The sequence below is a fragment of the Coregonus lavaretus genome (genome assembly GCF_964263955.1).
Source record: "Coregonus lavaretus genome assembly, chromosome: 18".
NCBI lineage: Eukaryota > Metazoa > Chordata > Actinopteri > Salmoniformes > Salmonidae > Coregonus > Coregonus lavaretus.
In genome coordinates, this window is record NC_140005.1 from 42,480,758 (window position 1) to 42,505,366 (window position 24,609).

The window sequence follows — 24,609 nt, forward strand, 5'->3', positions numbered from 1 at the left end:
TCTCTCTCTCTCTCTCACACACACAAAGTTTTCCTCCAAAGTCAAAATGAGATTAAACTGAAACTGGAGGATGAATAGTGGAACGGAGCTGGATAGAGATGTTATCTCCAAGCCATTATTAGATATGGTAAAAGCGTCTGGAATAATTTGTAAAATGCATTAATTGGTTTTCAGCCATGCTTTTGATCAATCCATACGAAATCTCCTGGAATCTTTTGAAACCCGTTGAAATAGGATACTTTTCTCTAACCCCAGGACTTCTCCATGCATGAGTAATAACATACATCACTATCTCTATCTGACAAACTGGGAGAGAAGAGTGTGTGTGTATGTGCGTGCGTGCGTGTGTCCGTGTGTGTGTGTGTGTGTGTGTGTGTATGTTTGGCTGTGTGCATGGCACTGTGATGTTGTTGTGGAGCCATGGGGTCCTGGCCGTGGCCTCTCTCTCCCAAGGCCTGGGTTAGGTGACCTTTACAGTGCCTGAGTCAACAGCCATTAACTCCAGGGCTGTAGCCAGCCGGCTGTGACATATAGCTCTAGCACTGCTATCGCCTGCCTGGGCTCTGCCTACCCATAATCACTCATAACATCAACACTGAACACACACACTGAACACACACACTGATATCTCATACACACACACACACGTGCACGCATGCACACACAGACACACTAACACACGCACAAGAATGATAATCGAAGTGGAGGAACGTACTTTCATGTCTTGCATTCTGTTCTAATCGAATTAGTCAAGCCAAATGCTCTCGTCTTCAACTTTATTACCAGAGTACTCTGTTTCATACCAAAACATTACGTCAGCATAGCTGATTCCAATGATATACTTCAAAACAGCTTATATTGCACAAGATTGCGTAACCTAAGGGCTAAAAGAAATACCCCTAGCACAGTAATCCTTCATTAGACATCTCCTCTCATTTCTCGATGTTGGTCATGCAGAACAGGTTCATATTAAATACATTTCACTGATCTATTCTACTGATACTGCAAGACGAGCACATGTTAAAAGAAACCTACTGATCCTGTGTGTTTTCAGAGGTGTCTTATTCAGGTGACCTTGTAAACAGGCAGTTCCACAGACTCTGGAACCTTTTATCTCCCACATTAGATGAATAGATTCCATAATAGATATCGTTATGGTCACACAGCTGTAATTCACACCCTTTCGCTGGTGTTTTCAATAAGTGTTTTCCCTCACAAGTGCAGGTCTTTGGCGGGTTGACCCTAAGAATAGAGCCAAAGATGGCCTGATTTACAGTATGTGTCTGTAACGGAGGGAGATAAAAGGAGGGAGGGAGGGAGGGATGGAGGGGATTGATAAGTATGTGTTTCCATTCATAAGCAGTAGGTTTACAGAATAGTGTATTACTGTGGTATATCATCTTCTGTAATGGGTTTGTACTGTATATCCTCTGGCTGTGATTGTGTGATAGGGTCACATGTAACACTCTCAAGTCCTGACAAAAAAAAAAAATAAGAAAACGGGGAAAATAATTTAAAAGTACTGTTTTCTTTGAACACTTTGAAAACAAGCGATGCAATTTGGAAACTGGTCATAAAACTTTAACGCTGGGTTGCCTTGGGCAGAGTAAAGTTCACAAGAAAAGGGCAAAAACCACATTAATCTTTCAACAGTGTCAACAATAAAGCATTCACCACAACCTCCTCTAGAGCCTTAACCTCCCTCTGACACGCGGAGCATGGCCAAAGGTCCACTAATGTTTTAATAAACCATTTCACAGGAAGAAAACAGTAAACGCAGTCAACAAGGACCAGTGAGTTCTTAACCTCTGGGCAGCAGAGGCACCCTAGCGATTAAGAGCGTTGGGCCACTAACCAAAAGGTTGCTGGTTCTAATCCCTGAGCAGACTAAGTGAAAAATCTGTCGATGTGCCCTTGAGCAAGGCACTTAACCCTATTTGCTCCTGTAAGTCGCTCTGGTTAAGAGAGTCTGCTAAATGACGTAAATGCAAATCAAATCCATACAACAATACATGCAAAACACACACGCACATACAGTGCATTCGTAAAGTATTCAGACCCCTTCCCTTTTTCCACATTTTGTTACATAACAGTCTTCTAAAATGGATTAAATAAATATAAAATCTCATCAATCTACACACAATACCCCATAATGACAGAGCAAAACAGGTTTTTAGACATTTTTGCACATGTATTAAAGATAAAAAACGGAAATATCTTATTTACATAACTATTCTAACCCATTGCTATGAGACTCGAACTTGAGCTCAGGTGCATCCTGTTTCCATTGATCATCCTTGAGATGTTTCTACAACTTGATTGGAGTCCACCTGTGGTAAATTCTATTGATTGGACATGATATGGAAAGGCAAACACCTGTCGATAGAAGATCACACAGTTGAAAGTGCATGTCAGAGCAAAAACCAAGCCATGAGGTCGAAGGAATTGTCCCTAGAGCTCCGAGACAGGATTGTGTCAAGGCACAAATCTGGGGAAGGGTACCAAAAAAATTCTGCAGCAATGAAGGTCCCCAAGAACACAGGAGCCTCCATCATTCTTAAATGGAAGAAGTTTGGAACCACCAAGATTCTTCCTAGACTCTACCCAAAATTACAACCAAATAATTGCAGCATTACCGCAAAAATGGAAGAGGAAAGTGGAAGGGGGTAAAAGTAAGGAACTTGTCTGTCGGCCCTGCATTAAAGAACATAATTGGTTAAAGAAAATTGTGATAAATAAAAAAGTATACCAGTTTCATTTAAGGACGAAAGGATTGACAGCCGTCCCATATAGATTGCAAAATAGTTGGGAAGAGATTTTTGACGTACCGATTCGATGGCATAGTGCAAAACGACGCCGGATTCAAAATGTAGAATTGTTCAATTTAAATTATTATTCAAAATTCTTGCTACCAATAGAATGTTATTTATATGGGGGATACAATCTTCCCACCTCTGCAGATTTTGCTGCGAAGAGAGAGTTTTGGTACTGTCCATTTGTAGCTTGTTTTTGGATACAGGTCTAGGAATGGCTAAAGGATTGCAATATTTACCTGGAGCTAACCCTGCAGATAGCACTACTGGGTGATCTGAAAAGTCAGAGTCAATCGATCAATAATATAATAATACTTTTAGCAAAAAATTTATATTTTCAATTTACAATCTGTATAAACAATGAGAATAAAAGGGTTCATAACTTTTGTAAAACATCACAGTACAGTTGAAAAATATATGGCAAATAGAAATCCAATATGGATGGTGTTAAGAGACAGATGGGTAGTGTTGAATGGAGTTGAAGGATGGGACAAATAACAACAAAAACTAATAACACCAAGATAACTAATGTAAAGCATACTGTGTCCATAATAAGTATATATGTTATAGGTTGACAGCTTTTGTGAAAGAGCAGAGTTTGAAAGATATGACATATAGAAGCAAACCGGATGGACATCATGAAAATGATCGGAGAGGTTGAGGGTAGAGGAAGTTCAAAAAAAATAAAAATACAATAGAATTATTGTAAAATTGACTGTGTCCATAAAATGTATATAGTATGTATAAGCTGGAATAGAGGCCTAAGCATTGTTGTTCACTAGTTTACACAAATTAGGGAAGGGGTGTTGGGGTTGGAAAGTAATAAAGGGAAATATATTTTTTAAAGGATATGTATTTATATGTATGTATGTGTATATGTATGTGTATGTATGTATATATACAGTGGGGGAAAAAAGTATTTAGTCAGCCACCAATTGTGCAAGTTCTCCCACTTAAAAAGATGAGAGAGGCCTGTAATTTTCATCATAGGTACACGTCAACTATGACAGACAAAATGAGATTTTTTTTCTCCAGAAAATCACATTGTAGGATTTTTAATGAATTTATTTGCAAATTATGGTGGAAAATAAGTATTTGGTCAATAACAAAAGTTTCTCAATACTTTGTTATATACCCTTTGTTGGCAATGACACAGGTCAAATGTTTTCTGTAAGTCTTCACAAGGTTTTCACACACTGTTGCTGGTATTTTGGCCCATTCCTCCATGCAGATCTCCTCTAGAGCAGTGGTGTTTTGGTGCTGTCGCTGGGCAACACAGACTTTCAACTCCCTCCAAAGATTTTCTATGGGGTTGAGATCTGGAGACTGGCTAGGCCACTCCAGGACCTTGAAATGCTTCTTACGAAGCCACTCCTTCGTTGCCCGGGCGGTGTGTTTGGGATCATTGTCATGCTGAAAGACCCAGCCACGTTTCATCTTCAATGCCCTTGCTGATGGAAGGAGGTTTTCACTCAAAATCTCACGATACATGGCCCCATTCATTCTTTCCTTTACACGGATCAGTCGTCCAGGTCCCTTTGCAGAAAAACAGCCCCAAAGCATGATGTTTCCACACCCATGCTTCACAGTAGGTATGGTGTTCTTTGGATGCAACTCAGCATTCTTTGTCCTCCAAACACGACGAGTTGAGTTTTTACCAAAAAGTTATATTTTGGTTTCATCTGACCATATGACATTCTCCCAATCCTCTTCTGGATCATCCAAATGCACTCTAGCAAACTTCAGACGGGCCTGGACATGTACTGGCTTAAGCAGGGGGACACGTCTGGCACTGCAGGATTTGAGTCCCTGGCGGCGTAGTGTGTTACTGATGGTAGGCTTTGTTACTTTGGTCCCAGCTCTCTGCAGGTCATTCACTAGGTCGCCCCGTGTGGTTCTGGGATTTTTGCTCACCGTTCTTGTGATCATTTTGACCCCACAGGGTGAGATCTTGCGTGGAGCCCCAGATCGAGGGAGATTATCAGTGGTCTTGTATGTCTTCCATTTCCTAATAATTGCTCCCACAGTTGATTTCTTCAAACCAAGCTGCTTACCTATTGCAGATTCAGTCTTCCCAGCCTGGTGCAGGTCTACAATTTTGTTTCTGGTGTCCTTTGACAGCTCTTTGGTCTTGGCCATAGTGGAGTTTGGAGTGTGACTGTTTGAGGTTGTGGACAGGTGTCTTTTATACTGATAACAAGTTCAAACAGGTGCCATTAATACAGGTAACGAGTGGAGGACAGAGGAGCCTCTTAAAGAAGAAGTTACAGGTCTGTGAGAGCCAGATATCTTGCTTGTTTGTAGGTGACCAAATACTTATTTTCCACCATAATTTGCAAATAAATTCATAAAAAATCCTACAATGTGATTTTCTGGATTTTTTTTTCTCATTTTGTCTGTCATAGTTGACGTGTACCTATGATGAAAATTACAGGCCTCTCTCATCTTTTTAAGTGGGAGAACTTGCACAATTGGTGGCTGACTAAATACTTTTGTTCCCCACTGTATATATATTTGAGGGGGAAAAAAACAAATGTGGAATTGAAAGTGATGCAGACAATTACATCGATGGAAGTAACAATCTATCTGCAATATTAAAGCAGATTATTATTTTTTTTTTATATAAATTTAAATAAATACGAAAATTAAATTAAATAAAAAAAGACTCTTCCTAGAGCTGGCCGCCCAGCCAAACTGACCAATCGGGGGAGAAGGCCTTGGTCAGGGAGGTGACCAAGAACCCGATGGTCACTCTGACAGAGCTCCAGAGATCCTCTGTAGAGATGGGAGAACCTTCCAGAAGGACAACCATCTCTGCAGCAATCCACCAATCAGGCCTTTACGGTAGAGTGGCCAGACGGAAGCCACTCCTCAGTAAAAGGCACATGACAGCCCGTTTGGAGTTTGCCAAAAAGCACCTAAAGTACTCTTAGACCATGAGAAAGAAGATTCTCTGGTCTGATGAAACCAAGATTGAACTCTTTGGCCTGAATGCCAAGCGTCACGTCTGGAGGAAACCTGGCACCATCCCTATGGTGAAGCATGGTAGTTGCAGCATCATGCTGTGGGGATGTTTTTCAGCGGCAGGGACTGGGAGACTAGTCAGGATTGAGGGAAAGATGAACGTAGCAACGTACAGAGAGATCCTTGTTAAAAACCTGCTCCAGAGCACTCAGGACCTCAGACTGGGGCAAAGGTTCACCTTCCAACAGGACAACGACACTAAGCACACAGCCAAGACAACGCAAGTCTCTAAATGTCCTTGAGTGGCCCAGCAAGAGCCCGGACTTGAACCCGATCGAACATCTCTGGAGAGACCTGAAAATAGCTGTGCAGTGACGCTCCCCATCCAACCTGACAGAGCTTGAGAGGATCAGCAGAGAAGAATGGGAGAAACTCCGCAAATACAGGTGTGCCAAGCCTGTAGCGTCATACCCAAGAAGACTCGAGGCTGTAATTGCTGCAAAAGGTGCTTCAACAAAGTACTGAGTAAACGGTCTGAATACTTATGTAAATGTGTTATTTCCTGTTTGTTTTTTTATACATTTGCACAAATTTCTAAAAACCTGTTTTTGCATTGTCATTATGGGGTATTGTGTGTAGATTGATGTGGGGGGAAAAACTATTTAATCCATTTTAGAATAAGTGTGGAAAAAGTAAAGGGGTCTGAATACTTTCCGAATGCACTGTACACAGTTGGAACACACACACACAAGCATGCATGCAAAACACACAAACCAATCGCTTCCACCTACCTCTCTCGCAGGTGCGTGACCAGTACCCCGTGCCGGTACAATCACAGATAAACCGGTTCCATCCCTCCTTACAGACGCCTCTGTTCTTACATGGGTAGCTCTCGCACTGTTTCCCCACCACCTTGTTGCACGACGGCTTGATGCCCGCCCCGTTCTGGGCCTCAGCGATCTGCCGGATGTCCTTGCTGCGCCCGTCGATGAAGAGGTCGCGCACGCAGCCCACGTAGCCGTAGTTGAGCATGGCGGTCCACAGCTCGGTGGGCAGGATGAGGTTGGCACGGTCCGAGGGTAGACCCCCAAGGTACATGTCTCCTTCCAGGTCCAGGATCTCACTCTCACCGCTGGCTGTGAACGGGGTGCGCCGGCTGTTGACTGAGATGGTGCCTGGAGAGGGAGAGGAGATGGTTTAAAACCACATTATTAAATCAAACATTTTTACATTGTATCTCTACCATTGTTAGATAAGACAGTACTCCCTTGCACTGTAGGACAGGGATTTCCAAACTAGCACCCTCAAACACAAATCTGGACCTCGAAGCCAGTTCCACTGCTTTTTTTCCATTGTTCCCCTCTCATCAAGGACTGATTTAGACCTGGTACACCAGGTGGGTGCAATTAATGATCAGGTAGAAGAGAAAACCAGCAGGCTCCGGACCTCGTAGGGTCAGAGTTGAATACCCCTGCTCTAGCCTATGTGGGCCCAATTGGAATCTGTGTGCTCAATAAATATATTCAAAAATTGTACTTTACTAGGCCAGCGTAGCTTTACTTTTCCACACTCATCTACAATGATGGTAGAGTTTTGAAGGCTGACAGCCTTGAAGATATTGAGTATAGCATAACGTATTGGTAAGCCATTGTCTGTATAAGGGATCGATAGAGGGCACAGGGTTTCCTGATGCTCTCACTCAAATAGAGTCTCACAGCTTAGAGAAGATATATGAGATTTGTGATTGTAAGTATCCCTCAGAGAGAGGGAGAGAGGGATAGAACAAGAGAGAGAGAACATTGAGACAGTTACAGCGCAGACACTTCTGTATGACAGGCTTATCTCTGTTTATGTCTCAAGCCAAGCAGCAGAGTGTGTCTGTGGCCTCTCTGTGTGTCCTTCACTCAGATCCAGAGTGCGCTTGAACAGTGTGTAAACGTGCTTCTGTGTTCGTCTATGTGTACGCCCATGTGTGTGTATGTGTGCACCCATGTGTGTGTGTGTGAGTGTGTGTATGCCAATGTGTGTATGGCGGCAGTGGTATATCAGTAGCAGTAATATGTGCTGCAGTGAGTCACCTGGCCATGCCATCCCAGCATTGTCTAACAGGCTGTCTGCACTCTGAGACCCCCACAGGCCCAGCACTGGGCAGAGAGTGATACGCTGCACTCACATCGATACAACAACACACACACACACACACACAGACACTCACTCACACACACACACACACACACTCAAGGGCAAGAGTGATAGATAAAGGGTCCTGAAGATGGAGAGAAAGGGGAAGGAGAGAGAGCGAGAGAAGGGAGTGATAGAGAGATGGGGATAGGGAAGTAGAGAGTGGGGCAGCAGGAACAGGGTATTAGGTAAGAGGACTCACCTGAGCGTCCATCCCTCTGTATGTCTACGTGGTACCAGGCCCCGTCATTGACCTTGTTCTGGGTGGCTTTGACCTTGATGGTCCCAGAGCCCATGTCTAACAGTAGGTATAGACTGCCATCCAGCAGCTCCACTGCAAAGAAGTCGACCTAAGGGAGATCGTCAAGGTGTTCAGTTCATCATAGGGGTACAACAGATATCTTTACAAAACAGGATATATAAATCCAAGACTTTACAAAATCCTTGAATACAGATCTTTGGTTTCTTATTACACTATTGAATGGATTCTTTACAAGTTTAGACACAGCTTTGCCTAAAGGCTAAGGTGAATTGTTTGTTTGATCCATTCATCATTCATTGGCTTACCTTGGTGTTCTTCTGGCTGCGTTGGGCCTCCTTGCGTTCCTGGGGCTTGCCGTGGGTGAATAAGATGAGTCCGTTGGGTTCCGAGGTCCTGAAATCAAAGGAGATGGAGCCCATCCTCTTGGTGTTCCACTTGGGCAGGCTGATAAAGGCCTCGGGGGTCTCGAAGGAGATAGGGTCCAGGGTGGCCACGTTCTCACACTTAAACACCACGTCCCCCTGGATCTTCATCTTAGGGTCTACGATGCGGGCCAGACGGGAGAGCTCCAGACGGATGTCGTTATTCTTGTAGACCACCTGGACGGAGAGATTGTCAGAAGGGAGGCAGAAGTTATGGTCATTTTCAAGGTATGGTCAAGTAAGTTACTGCAAACCTTTTTTGTCTTCAACCTCTGTATCCAGTCTTCATCATCACCTGCACTGTAAATAAATACCACTGCTATCTTTAACAGATCTAAACAAATACACACTGAGTGTACAAAACATTAAGAACACTTACTCTTTCCATGAAATAGACTGACCAGGTGAATCCAGGTGAAAGCTATGATCCCTTATTGATGTCACTTGTTAAATCCACTTCAATCAGTGTAGATGAAGGGGAGGAGACAGGTTAAAGAAGGATTTTTAAGCCTTGAGACATGGATTGTGTATGTGTGGCGTTCAGAGGGTAAATGGGCAAGACAAAATATTTAAGTGCCTTTGAACGGGGTATGGTAGTAGGTACCAGGCGCACCGGTTTGAGTGTGTCAAGAACTGCAATGCTGCTGGGTTTTTCTCGCTGAACAGTCTCCCGTGTGTGTCAAGAATGGTCCACCACCCAAAGGACATCCAGCCAACTTGACACAACTGTGGGAAGCATTGGAGTCAACATGGGCATCCCTATGGAACGCTTTCGACACCTTGTAGAGTCCATGCACAGATGAATTGAGGCTGTTCTGAGGGCAAAAGGGGCTGCAACTCAATATTAGGAAGGTGTTCCTAATGTTTTGTACACTCAGTGTATAATAAAACACTCAAAGATAACAATTTGTTAATGTCAGACTTTCGGGGTGGTGTCGTCTCTCCATAAAGTGCCAGGTAAAGTTCATGTTGATCAGTGAGTCGGCTATATTAATATATCTGTCTTAAATACCAATAGGCCAGGGCACACAGACAAACACAATGGCTGTCTCTGGCTGAGGTAATTGACTCTCAGTGGCCTGACATATGCATCTGGGTCTGCTCTTCCTGATAGCAATGCTAATGGCTCCACAAAAGGGTGGGAGACACAGACATGTGAATTCAGGAGCGCGCACACATACGCACAGGAGCGCACAAACACACAACTACACAGTAGCGCCCGCACACACACAGACACACACACACATGCAGGAGAGCGCGCGCACACACACACACACACACACACACACACACACACACACACACACACACACACACACACACACACACACACACTCTTTGTTTTAAAGGCTAGGGGATAGAGTAGCTGGCTGCCCTTGGCTGCTTTGTAATGCTCTGGCCCTACACACAGTATGTCTGCCACACATAAACACAATGATTCTAGGCACCACACCTCCTTAAGAAATATCCAGAAATATAAATTAAATAGGAAAATGTTTCTTCATCAACTAAAAACCAACCTATTTGGGCATAAGATCCTTCATCGGAGAGGTACACCCACCAGTGACAAAAGTGACAGTTCACTATAGCCACCCTCGCCATTCTGTGAGTGAGTGTCCTTAGCAGAGAAAAACAAAGTCTGAGTCCCACTAAGTGGCCAATCTTTTATCACAGCAGTCTTAATGCTGTCAATAACCCAGAGGACAGAGAGAGATGTGTGTGTAAATTGAAATCTGCTCAAGTGGAAAATTGAAGCATTTTTTTGGTTCTCTGGGCAGAAGCCCTTCTGTCTTTCTTGGGTAGCCTATTTGGAGCAAAGTACGAACATGCGTACACACATTTGCACACATACAGTCGTGGTCAAAAGTTTTGAGAATGACACAAGTATTGGTCTTCACAAAGTTTGCTGCTTCTGTGTTTTTAGATGTTTTTGTCAGATGTTACTATGGTATACTGAAGTATAATTACAAGCATTCCATAAGTGTCAAAGGCTTTTATTGACAATTACATTAAGTTCATGCAAAGAGTCAATATTTGAAGACCTCTGCAATCCGCCTTGGCATGCTGTCAATTAACTTCTGTGCCACATCCTGACTGATGGCAGCCCATTCTTGCATAATCAATGCTTGGAGTTTGTCAGAATTTGTGGGGTTTTGTTTGTCCACCCGCCTCTTGAGGAGGCCAGGCTCTGTCGTAGCCGGCCGCGACCGGGAGACCCATGGGGCGGCGCACAATTGGCCCAGCGTCGTCCAGGGTAGGGGAGGGAATGGCCGCCAGGGATGTAGCTCAGTTGGTAGAGCATGGTGTTTGCAACGCCAGGGTTGTGGGTTAGATTCCCATGGGGGGTATGAAAAAATATATATATAAAAAAAATATGTATGCACTCACTAACTGTAAGTCGCTCTGGATAAGAGCGTCTGCTAAATGACTAAAATGTCAAATGTAATGTAAATGATTGACCACAAGTTCTCAATGGGATTAAGGTCTGGGGAGTTTCCCGGCCATGGACCCAAAATGTTGATGTTTTGTTCCCCGAGCCACTTAGTTATCACTTTTGCCTTATGGCAAGGTGCTCCATCATGCTGGAATAGGCATTGTTCATCACCAAACTGTTCTTGGATGGTTGGGAGAAGTTGCTCTCGGAGGATGTGTTGGTACCATTCTTTATTCATGGCTGTGTTCTTAGGCAAAATTGTGAGTGAGCCCACTCCCTTGGCTGAGAAGCAACCTTACACATGAATGGTCTCAGGATGCTTTACTGTTGGCATGACACAGGACTGATGGTAGCGCTCACCTTGTCTTCTCCGGACAAGCTTTTTTCCGGATGCCCCAAACAATCGGAAAGGGGATTCATCAGAGAAAATTACTTTCCCCAGTCCTCAGCAGTCCAATCCCTGTACCTTTTGCAGAGTATCAGTCTGTCCCTGATGTTTTTCCTGGAGAGAAGTGGCTTCCACGCTGCCTTTCTTGACCCCAGGCCATCCTCCAAAAGTCTTCACCTCACTGTGTGTGCAGATGCACTCACACCTGCCTGCTGCCATTCCTGAGCAAGCTCTGCACTGGTGGTGCCCCGATCCCGCAGCTGAATAAACTTTAGGAGACGGTCCTGGCGCTTGCTGGACTTTCTTGGGCGCCCTGAAGCCTTTTTCACAACAATTGAACCTCTGTCCTTGAAGTTCTTGAAGTTCTTGATGATCCGATAAATGGTTGATTTAGGTGCAATCTTACTAGCAGCAATATCCTTGCCTGTGAAGCCCTTTTTGTGCAAAGCAATGATGACGGCACATGTTTCCTTGCAGGTAACCATGGTTAACAGAGGAAGAACAATGATTTCAAGCACCACCCTCCTTTTAAAGCTTCCAGTCTGTTATTCTAACTCAATCAGCATGACAGAGTGATCTCCAGCCTTGTCCTCGTCAACACTCTCACGTGTGTTAACGAGAGAATAACTGACATGATCAGCTGGTCCTTTTGTGGCAGGGCTGAAATTCAGTGGAAATGTTTTCTGGAGATTAAGTTAATTTTCATGGCAAAGAGGGACTTTGCAATTAATTGCAATTCATCTGATCACTCTTCATAACATTCTGTAGTATGTGTAAATTGCCATCATAAAAACTGAGGCAGCAGACTGTGAAAATTAATATTTGTGTCATTCTCAAAACTTTTGACCACGACTGTACACACACAAACGCTCACAAACACACACACAACCTCTCTCTCTCTCTGGGTGTGTGTGTATACAGCTCTCTGTGAGTAGATTGGGGTCTGTTTGAAACTTTTGATAATCCGGCAGATTTGACAGTAAATCAACTCATCCCTCAAGTGCCTGAAGGAGATACGTCCCACCACCCGACCCACCGACCAGGAGATAGTATTTCCTATTCCTCTCTCTCTAAAGGAGCCCAAGAGATGTCAAAAATCCCTATGCTCTGTGTGTGTGTGTGTGTGTGTGTGTGTGTGTGTGTGTGTGTGTGTGTGTGTGTGTGTGTGTGTGTGTGTGTGTGTAATGCTCCCATCCTTTCCGGAATCTAGAGGGTTTATCCCAGTGATCATAAATGCCATCCTCCCAGGGTTACAGTTTTACACTGCAACTCCCACTGTATCGGCAACTAGCTGCACTCGGAAAGTATTCAGACCCCTTGACCTTTTCCACATCTTGTTACGTTACAGCCTTATTCTAAAATTGATGAAATATATGTTTTTTTCTCATCAATCTACACATAATACCCCATAATGACAAAGTCAAAACAGGTTTTTAGAAATGTTTCCAAATGTATAAAAAATTTAAAACAGAAATACCTTATTTACATAAGTATTCAGACCCTTTGCTATGAAACTCAAAGTTGAGCTCAGGTGCATCCTGTTTCCATTGATCATCCTTGAGATGTTTCTACAACTTGATTGTAGTCCACCTGTGGTCAATTCAATTGATTGGACATGATTTGGAAAGGCACACATCTGTCTTTATAAGGTCCCACAGTTGACAGTGCATGTCAAAGCAAAAACCAAGCCATTCTTAAATGGAAGCAGTTTGGACCCACCAAGACTCTTCCTAGAGCTGGCCGCCCGGCCAAACTGAGCAATCGGGGGAGAAGGGCCTTGGTCAGGGAGGTAACCAAGAACCCAATGGTAACTCTGACAGAGCTCCAGAGTATCTCTGTGGAGATAGGAGAACATTCCAGAAGAACAACCATCTCTGCAGCACTACACCAATCAGGCTTTTATGGTAGAGTGGCCAGACGGAAGCCACTCCTCAGTAAAACACACATGACAGCCTGCTTGGAGTTTGCCAAAAGGCACCTAAAGCACTCTCAAACCATGAGAAACAAGATTCTCTGGTCTGATGAAACCAAGATTGAACTCTTTGGCCTGAATGACAAGTGTCAAGTCTGGAGGAAACCTGGCACCATCCCTAAGGTGAAGCATGGTGGTGGCAGCATCATGCTGTGGGGATGTTTTTCACCGGCAGGGACTGGGAGACTAGTCAGGATCGAGGCAAAGATGAAAGGAGCAAAGTACAGAGAGATCCTTGATGAAAACCTGCTCCAGAGCGCTCAGGACCTCAGACTGGGGTGAAGGTTCACCTTCCAACAGGACAATGACCCTAAGCACACAGCCAAGACAACGCAGGAGTGGCTTCGGGACAAGTCTCTGAATGTCCTTGAGTGGCCCAGCCAGAGCCCAGACTTGAACCCGATCAAACATCTCTGGAGAGACCTGAAAATAGCTGTGCAGCGACGCTCCCCATCCAACCTGACAGAGCTTGAGAGGATCTACAGAGAAGAATGGGAGAAAGTCCCCAAATTCAGGTGTTCCAAGCTTGTAGCGTCATACCCAAGAAGACTCGAGGCTGTAATTGCTGGCAAAGGTGTTTCAACAAAGTACTGATTAAAGGGTCTCAATACTTATGTAAATGTAATATTTCCGTTTTTTACTATTTATACATTTGCAAAAATTTCTAAAAACCTGTTTTTGCTTTGTCATTATTGGGTATTGTGTGTAGATTGATGAGGGGAAAAAACTATTCAATAAATTTCAAAATAAGGCTGTAACATAACAAAATGTGGAAAAAGTCAAGGGGTCTGAATACTTTCCGAATGCACTGTAGTTCTAAACATTTTTTTTTTACTGACAATTAAAGTAATTTACAGTGGGGGAAAAAAGTATTTAGTCAGCCACCAATTGTGCAAGTTCTCCCACTTAAAAAGATGAGAGAGGCCTGTAATTTTCATCATAGGTACACGTCAACTATGACAGACAAGTTGAGAATTTTTTTTCCAGAAAATCCCATTGTAGGATTTTTAATGAATTTATTTGCAAATTATGGTGGAAAATAAGTATTTGGTCACCTACAAACAAGCAAGATTTCTGGCTCTCACAGACCTGTAACTTCTTCTTTAATAGGCTCCTCTGTCCTCCACTCGTTACCTGTATTAATGGCACCTGTTTGAACTTGTTATCAGTATAAAACACACCTGTCCACAACCTCAAACAGTCACACTCCAAACTCCACAATGGCCAAGACCAAAGAGCTGTCAAAGGACACCAAAAACAAAATTGTAGACCTGCACCAGGCTGGGAAGACTGAATCTGCAATAGGTAAGCAGCTTGGTTTGAAGAAATCAACTGTGGGAGCAATTATTAGGAAATGGAAGACATAAAAGACCACTGATAATCTCCCTCGATCTGGGACTCCACGCAAGATCTCACCCAGTGGGGTCAAAATGATCACAAGAACGGTGAGCAAAAATCCCAGAACCACACGGGGGGACCTAGTGAATGACCTGCAGAGAGCTGGGACCAAAGTAACAAAGCCTACCATCAGTAACACACTACGCCGCCAGGGACTCAAATCCTGAAGTGCATTTGGATGATCCAGAAGAGGATTGGGAGAATGTCATATGGTCAGATGAAACCAAAATATAACTTTTTGGTAAAAACTCAACTCGTCATGTTTGGAGGACAAAGAATGCTGAGTTGCATCCAAAGAACACCATACCTACTGTGAAGCATGGGGTTGGAAACATCATGCTTTTGGGCTGTTTTTCTGCAAAGGGACCAGGACGACTGATCCGTGTAAAGGAAAGAATGAATGGGGCCATGTATCGTGAGATTTTGAGTGAAACCCTCCTTCCATCAGCAAGGGCATTGAAGATGAAACGTGGCTGGGTCTTTCAGCATGACAATGATCCCAAACACACCGCCCGGGCAACGAAGGAGTGGCTTCGTAAGAAGCATTTCAAGGTCCTGGAGTGGCCTAGCCAGTCTCCAGATCTCAACCCCATAGAAAATCTTTGGAGGGAGTTGAAAGTCTGTGTTGCCCAGCGACAGCCCCAAAACATCACTGCTCTAGAGGAGATCTGCATGGATGAATGGGCCAAAATACCAGCAACAGTGTGTGAAAACCTTGTGAAGACTTACAGAAAACGTTTGACCTGTGTCATTGCCAACAAAGGGTATATAACAAAGCATTGAGAAACTTTTGTTATTGACCAAATACTTATTTTCCACCATCATATGCCAATAAATTCATTAAAAATCCTACAATGTGATTTTCTGGATTTTTTTTTCTCATTTTGTCTGTCATAGTTGACGTGTACCTATGATGAAAATTACAGGCCTCTCTCATCTTTTTAAGTGGGAGAACTTGCACAATTGGTGGCTGACTAAATACTTTTTTTCCCCACTGTATATAGCACCCAAGGAACTAAAATAAGACAACACTGCCTCTGAAACAGTCTTAACATTTTAGTCATTTAGCAGACACTCTTATCCAGAGAGACTTACATGAGCAATTAGCGTTAATTGCCTTGCTCAAAGGCACATAGACAGACCTTTTACCTACTCGGCTCGGGGATTTGAGCCAGAGACCTTTCGGTTACTGGCCCAACGCTCTTAACCACTAGGTTATCTAATTAGTACCTAAGTAGTGTGCATGTTTGTGTGTCATCAACTGTAAACAGTGGCCATTTTGTGATGATGTTAGCTTAAAGGCTTTAAGTTGGTCCAAATTAGTTGCCCTACCTCAGTCCCCATTCCAGAGGAACGTATAGGGACAGAGAGCAGATTACTGTGGCTACTCTGCTGCTCTCATTCTGTCTCCGCTCCTATAGCTCGTAAACACACACACACACACACAAACACACACATACACACACAAGATAAGTGGTTGTGCCGCTCACGCCTTCACATCCTAATGGAGTTTGTGTAAGTTATGTAAGTGCTGCTGTAAGTTAATGCCCGGTATGTTTTTATTAGCAGTCAGACATGACAACGTCCCTACAGTCATTTCCTAACCAGGGCTGACAGTAAAATACTGCTGAGGCAGACTGTTTCTCTCACTAAGGAGTTGGTAGAACCATAGTGTCTGTTTATTAACTGTATAGAAAGACAGTGGGATGCAGAGGGATGTGCATGTATGGTGGATATTAGGTTGACTTATCTGTCGATACACAGTTCAATGTGGAGATTAATCTGACCGAAGGAACACAGTAACATGACATTGCTTTAAAATATATAATTTTCTCCATCCCTAGGACCTGTTATACAGTATTGATATTGTAGTTAGATCACGAAACAGGGCCTTTGAATGTAATCCAACTTTTGGCTATAATGACTCTATGAAGGTATAACTATTGTTGTCTCTGGTAATAAGATGATTAATCTCAAGGAGGTTTTATCCCACAGAAATATTCCAATAAAAAAGTGAAATAAAATGTCCCATATGCCAGCATAGATCCATTATCGATCTTCAGATGAGGCCCACAGACCTCTTCATCTCCTCCTGGGTTCCGAGGTTTTTATCTGCTGCCCTCCGCACCTGAAATTCTATCGATCTCTCCATCCCCCCACCCTGATTTTCTCTTTCCTAATACACTCATACGTTACTGCCACCGGCCAGGATTTCATCCCAAAACACCTCGGCCTCAGCCATTCATCAATGCACTGAGAATGTGCTTTGTTGGAAAACCTTCACAACTCCGTGGTGAGAAAGCATGACCTGAGTTGCTCCGTAAGAGTCACTATAAGAACAGTGAGTTGTTTAAAGTCGGTGGTGTTGACAGGTGAAGTCGAGGTCAGATTTGGCATTAAGGCTAAATCTGGATGGTACTATGTCATATAGTAATCTATACTTTCATTCAGAACCATCATTATCTCACAAACTCACTGCGATATTTGGTGCAATCAAATGTAAAACTCTCTTTTTTCCTTCATGAGCCTCAGTTGATATGAGCCATGACACATTCACTGTAACTTGTTTAAAGTTTCAGTGGTTGATAGTTGAAAGAGAGGTAAAATGTAATTGTTGTGAGATTAGTTCAGGTCAGAGAACAAACACACAAAGACGAGACAGGAGCATGAAAAATGCAACACCCCCGCTAGAATTCTGTATGCCGACACATTCATGGTACACTGCTGTACACAGGCAGACATTATGTAGCTTTCTCATAGATGGAAGCTAGGTGGGAGCAACATAAGGCATGAGCAGCAGCTTACCAATTCACAACTCGATGAAATACACAGATATGAAGATGTATAGACATGAAACAATGGTAATACTTTACTTGACACCCAATGTCATAACATGTTATGACACGGTCATAACCGTGTCATAATATTTCATAACAGCTGACATAACTTGTCATAACCTGTCATGACACATATAGTTAGACCTGTTGTGACATATACTGCGTATACTGGTTATGACAACTACATAAGAGTGTAAAAACCCACAAAACATATCATGGTAGTTATTTTATGGCTGGTTATGACACCTACATAAGAGTGTCAAAACGCACAAAACCTACCACAGTAGTTAAAAAATACATTTGAATAAATGTGGGTTTTGACACTCTTTTGTAGGTGTCATAACCAGCCATAAAATAACACAATATATGTCACAACAGGTGTAAATATATGGGTCATGACAGTGTTATGACCATATTATGACAGGTTATGACAAGTTATGTCAGCTGTTATGACATTATAACATGGCTATGACCGTGTCATAACATGTTATGACGCTGGGTGTCAAGTAAAGTGTTACCGAAACAATAGACAAACTCTATAACCTAATAAACATGCTACATCAAATAATACACAAACTGTGCTACAAATCACAACACAGAATACAGATACAAACAATAAATCTATCAAATTGTCCCCTGAAGTCCCCAGACTAAACAACCAACATATGCTTCCCTCTAAATCCCTTTCAGTCAGATATCTGTAGCTGTCACCCGCGGCCCTCTCACTGCGACCTTGAAGATCCCCAGCTAGAGCACTGCAAATCCCCCCGCACTGATTGGACAGTGATTATCATTATTTGTGATATTATCACTGTCATTTGTCGTCGTTTATCCGCATTGTCACGTCGACCTGAAGCATTTTTCATTATCTAAATCAAGTTTCAACCGCCGGCTTCTCTGTAATTTCCAGACATCACAAGCCGTGAGACACTCAGACATCTCCCTGTGTCTGACACAAAGTGACACTTTGCAATTTGGTCGCCAGGCGACGTTGTCATCTGGAGTGGTGGCGGACGTCTACGTAAAATGTCAGCTAGCTAATTCCTGCCGAGCCGGTGATGAGGCGTCAGGCAGTGCCCGGTGACATTTCAACTCCCCTCTCTCACTCTTTCTCTGTCTGTCTCTCTTTCTCTCTCTCTGTCTGTTTGTCTGTCTTGGTAACTTCTCTGAATGTATTATTAAAAACACAAGGATCCTCTGTTTTAGTATTCTCCTTAGACTGCTTTCTCTTTTGGTACCACCTGTCTCACACGGAAATATTTGAGATTTATGCAATATGATACACAGTAGCACTACCCTTCCCTACAATCTTTCATATTCTAACATCCGACCCGTCTGTATGACTGATTACAGAGGTTGACAGAGAGAAATTACTATGAGACAATCTGTTCAGGCACATTTGAAACTGAGCCGCAGCACAATAGGCTACCTGCACTTGGGGACCAGTTGATTTTACCAGTACAATAGCTACACATTAATAATCCCATTCCTCCAATTGCCTCCTGATAAAATGCTGAATATATTACTGTTGGATACAAATAACGATCAGCTCGCGGAGGGAAAACCTTGACAAGATGACAAGTCACTTTTAGCAAGGCATCTACAAACAATATAGTAACACGTCTCGCCGGTCTCACCACACGGTAGGTGTTTTATCAGGGTAGTACAGATGCAGAGGGCAGGTTTCCCAGCTGAATAAAGCATTAGAAGTGAATCAAACTGATAGTAAGTGAGTGGTCTCTGATTTGTGCCGAGACAGAAGGCACAAACACAGACTGAGCTTCTGTCTATTCAAAATCGTCTGTGTGACATACTGTAGGTATGCCCACACGACTGATTCAGAGGCGTGTGTGTGTGTGTGTGTGTGTGTGTGTGTGGGATGGGGGGTGACACAAACACAACTGTCCGTCTCTCTCTCTGACTGACAGAGAGAGAGACGGACATCAACACACTGTCTGGCTGTGTGAGAAATGACACAGGGGTATAACCAAGGCCAAACATCTCCATACAACTCACAGTATTCATATTACAGCTTTACTAACAGGGGCATGTGTGTGTTTTTTTTTTGGGTTTTACTATCAGAAGTCCTCACAAGGATAGTAAAACAAGGAAAAGTTGGTCCCCACAAGGAAAAAGGCTATTTTAGGCTTATGGGTTAAGTTTAGGGTTACAATTAGGGTTAGGGTTAGAATTAGGGGATAGGTTTAGGGTTATGGTTAGGTGTTAAGGTTAGATTTAGGGTTAGGGGTTAAGGTTAGGGTTAGGTTAAGGATTAGGGTTAGGTTTAGGGAAAATAGGATTTTGAATGGGAATCAATTGTTTGGTCCCCACAAGGATACTAAAGCAATCGTGTGTGTATGTGTGTATTCTAAGGCACTGCCTCCATATTTCCAAAAGGACTCCATTCTCCTCTGGCCCTCTTCTGGCCCTCAAACACAATCACACACACACACACACCATATCGTGCTCCTGGCCCCTGCATTGGTGTGTGTGTTTGTATGCGTCTGGGCTGAGTGGGGCCCTTGATGACACATACATTAATCATCCACAGCTGTCTGCCTCTCCCATAAATCTCTGCCTGCCGGCCCTGCCCACCGATCTCCAGGAATTAATGGCCCCGGGTCCCCACTGTGCACAGACCACCACCGACACACACACACCACTCAAGGATGAAACACCCCCCTGGCATGCTGTGTGTGTATGTGTGTACGTGTGTATGGGGGCACACTGTGTGTGTGTTCTGTCTGTGTGACCAGACCACTCACTGCTCAAGGATGGTGCTAGCCCATGGCATAAGAGGAGTGATTTGCATAGACATTGAGACTGGAGGGTAGGGATGGTAGCTGGAGTGTGTGTGTGTGTGGAGGGGGGGTAATGAGGGTTGTGTCACCCTGTGTCAGTAATGTTAGTGAGAGTTCTTGTTATACTAATACGGTCACAACCTAGCAGACACAACTACAAAAGCAATACTACTAGTGGTTGTATGCCAATCTCTCACATGTTATGGGTGTATACCAATCTCCCACAGTGTGTGTTTGGATAAAAACAGGAACTGATGGTAAACAAAAAACAGCAGATAGGTCTGATCTCGTTACTGAAACAGGATACACGTGGAAAATATAAAGATCCAATTAAAAAAATTGGAGGCCCCTTACACTTCAGTGTTGTGATGCAAAAATTCTATCAAAATGTATAGCGCATAGAATTAAAAAGGTATTGTCGGATATTATTCATTCTAATCAGACAGGTTTTTTACATGGAAGATACATTGGAGATAATATAAGGCAAGTATTGGAAACAATAGAACACTATGGAAAATCTGGGAAACCAGGCCTGCTATTCATTGCAGACTTTGAAAAGGCATTTGATAAAGTACGACTGGGGTTTATATATAAATGCCTGGAGCATTTCTATTTTGGAGAATCTCTTATGAAATGGGTCAAAATCATGTATAGTAACCCTAGGTGTAAAATAGTAAATAATGGCTATTTCTCCGAAAGTGTTAAACTGTCAAGAGGAGTGAAACAAGGTTGTCAACTATCGGCATATCTATTTATTGTGGCCATCGAGATGTTAGCTATTAAAATCAGATCCAACAATAATATCAGGGGATTAGAAATCCAGGGCTTAAAAACAAAGGCGTCATTGTACGCTGATGATTCATGTTTTCTTTTAAATCCACAACTAAAATCCCTCCACAGCCTCATAGAGGATCTAGATACATTTTCTGACCTCTCTGGATTACAACCAAATTATGACAAATGTACTATATTACGTATTGGATCACTAAAAACTTAAAAATTTACATTACCATGTGCAGTGGGGGAAAAAGTATTTAGTCAGCCACCAATTGTGCAAGTTCTCCCACTTAAAAAGATGAGAGAGGCCTGTAATTTTCATCATAGGTACACGTCAACTATGACAGACAAATTGAGAAAAGAAAATCCAGAAAATCACATTGTAGGATTTTTAATGAATTTATTTGCAAATTATGGTGGAAAATAAGTATTTGGTCACCTACAAACAAGCAAGATTTCTGGCTCTCACAGACCTGTAACTTCTTCTTTAATAGGCTCCTCTTTCCTCCACTCGTTACCTGTATTAATGGCACCTGTTTGAACTTGTTATCAGTATAAAAGACACCTGTCCACAACCTCAAACAGTCACACTACAAACTCCACTATGGCCAAGACCAAAGAGCTGTCAAAGGACACCAGAAACAAAATTGTAGACCTGCACCAGGCTGGGAAGACTGAATCTGCAATAGGTAAGCAGCTTGGTTTGAAGAAATCAACTGTGGGAGCAATTATTAGGAAATGGAAGACATACAAGACCACTGATAATCTCCCTCGATCTGGGGCTCCACGCAAGATCTCACCCCGTGGGGTCAAAATGATCACAAGAACGGTGAGCAAAAATCCCAGAACCACACGGGGGGACCTAGTGAATGACCTGCAGAGAGCTGGGACCAAAGTAACAAAGCCTACCATCAGTAACACACTACGCTGCCAGGGACTCAAATCCTGCAGTGCCAGACGTGTCCCCCTGCTTAAGCCAGTACATGTCCAGGCCCGTCTGAAGTTTGCTAGAGTGCATTTGGATGATCCAGAAGAGGATTGGGAGAATGTCATATGGTCAGATGAAACCAAAATAGAACTTTTTGGTAAAAACTCAACTCGTCGTGTTTGGAGGACAAAGAATGCTGAGTTGCATCCAAAGAACACCATACCTACTGTGAAGCATGGGGGTGGAAACATCATGCTTTGGGGCTGTTTTTCTGCAAAGGGACCAGGACGACTGATCCGTGTAAAGGAAAGAATGAATGGGGCCATTTATCGTGAGATTTTGAGTGAAAACCTCCTTCCATCAGCAAGGGCATTGAAGATTAAACGTGGCTGGGTCTTTCAGCATGACAATGATCCCAAACACACCGCCCGGGCAACGAATGAGTGGCTTCGTAAGAAGCATTTCAAGGTCCTGGAGTGGCCTAGCCAGTCTCCAGATCTCAACCCCATAGAACATCTTTGGAGGGAGTTGAAAGTCTGTGTTGCCCAGCGACAGCCCCAAAACATCACTGCTCTAGAGGAGATCTGCATGGAGGAATGGGCCAAAATACCAGCAACATTGTGTGAAAACCTTGTGATGACTTACAGAAAACGTTTGACCTGTGTCATTGCCAACAAAGGGTGTATAACAAAGTATTGAGAAACTTTTGTTATTGACCAAATACTTATTTTCCACCATAATTTGCAAATAAATTCATAAAAAATCCTACAATGTGGTTTTCTGGAAAGAAATTCTCATTTTGTCTTTCATAGTTGACGTGTACCTATGATGAAAATTACAGTTCTCTCTCATCTTTTTAAGTGGGAGAACTTGCACAATTGGTGGCTGACTAAATACTTTTTTTCCCCACTGTAGTTTACCAATAAAATGGTCTGATGGTGATGTGGATATACTCGGAAATACATATCCCAAATGAAATAAATGATCTCACTCCAATACATTTTAATAGAAAGTTAGCAAAAATAGATAAGATCTTGCTACCATGGAAAGGTAAATACCTGTCAATTTGTGGAAAAATCACCCTGATTAACTCTTTAGTATTATCCCAGTTTACCTATTTGCTTATGGTCTTGCCTACGCCTAGCGAACAGTTTTTTAAATTATATGAGAAAAAAATATTTAATTTTATTTGGAACGGCAAGCCAGACAAAATTAAACAGGCCTATTTATATAATGAATATGAATTCGGAGGACAGAAATGATTAAATATTAAAGAATTAGACCTATCACTAAAAGCTTTAGTCATACAAAAGTTATACTTAAATCTGAACTGGTTCTCTAGCAAATTAGTAAGATTGTCTCACCCAATGTTCAAGAATGGCCTTTTTCCCTTTATTCAGATTACAACCACTCACTTTCAGTTATTTGAAAAGGACATTATCTCCCAAATATCAATATTTCTAAAACAAGCCATAGAAAGTTGGTTGCAATTTCAATTTAATCCTCCAGAAACGACAGAACAAATAATGCATCAAATATTGTGGTTAAACTCTGTCACGCCCTGGCTCTGGGGACTCTTAAATGTTGAGCCAGGGTGTGTAGTTTCTATGTTGTGTTTTCTATGTTTAGTTTCTAGATCGTTTAGATCTATGTTGGCCAGGGTGGTTCCCAATCAGAGGCAGCTGTAGCTCGTTGTCTCTGATTGGGGTCCATACTTAGGTAGCCTGTTGGCACTAGTGGGTTGTGGGATCTTGTTCCGTGTGAGGTATGTTATTTGTCTACCTTGGACTTCACGTTTCATTGTTGTTTTGGTTGTGCATTTACTCATTAAATAAACAAGAATGCATATCACGCTGCGCCTTGGTCCGTCTCGTCCGTAAACGATCGTGACAGAAGATCCCACCAATCCTGGATCAAGCAGCGTGACGAGGAGAGAGGATGGACTTGGGAGGAGATGAGCGAGAGTCTGGCAAGAGGGATGGAGGCCATGATCACGGGGGAGAGACAATCCCCAAAAAAATGTAGGTGGGGGCTCACGCCGTGGACGACGAGGCAGCAGGAGGCCGCGATAGAGCGGTTCCGCTGTTTAGCAGAGGAGGGGAGAAAGTAAGGAACTTGTATGTCGGCCTTGCATTAAAGAACATAATTGGTTAAGGAAAACTGTGATAAATAAAAAAGTATATCAGTTTCATTTAAGGACCAAAGGATTGACAGCCGTCCCATATAGATTGCAAAATAGTTGGAAAGAGATTTTTGACGTACTGATCCCATGGCATAGTGTTTATGAACTGATACGCAAAAAGACACCGGATTCAAAACTTAGAATCTTTAAATTTAAATTATTATATAAAATTCTTGCTACCACTAGAATGTTATTTATATGGGGGATACAATCTTCCCACCGCTGCAGATTTTGCTGCGAAGAGACAGAA

At 42.8% G+C, this 24,609-nt stretch overlaps 1 protein-coding gene across 1 annotated transcript in view; it reads right to left on the reverse strand.

The window, feature by feature from the left end:
- LOC311145660 (neurexin-3a-like) overlaps window positions 1-24,609 on the reverse strand; it is a gene marked incomplete at both ends in the record, with an annotated part of 159,253 nt that overhangs the window by 51,676 nt on the left and 82,968 nt on the right. Inside the window, 3 exons of the mRNA XM_084181925.1 lie at window positions 6,569-6,952; window positions 8,161-8,308; window positions 8,526-8,819. Of these exons, the coding sequence (XP_084038051.1) occupies window positions 6,569-6,952; window positions 8,161-8,308; window positions 8,526-8,819 (826 nt within the window). The remainder of the gene's footprint in view (window positions 1-6,568; window positions 6,953-8,160; window positions 8,309-8,525; window positions 8,820-24,609) is intronic.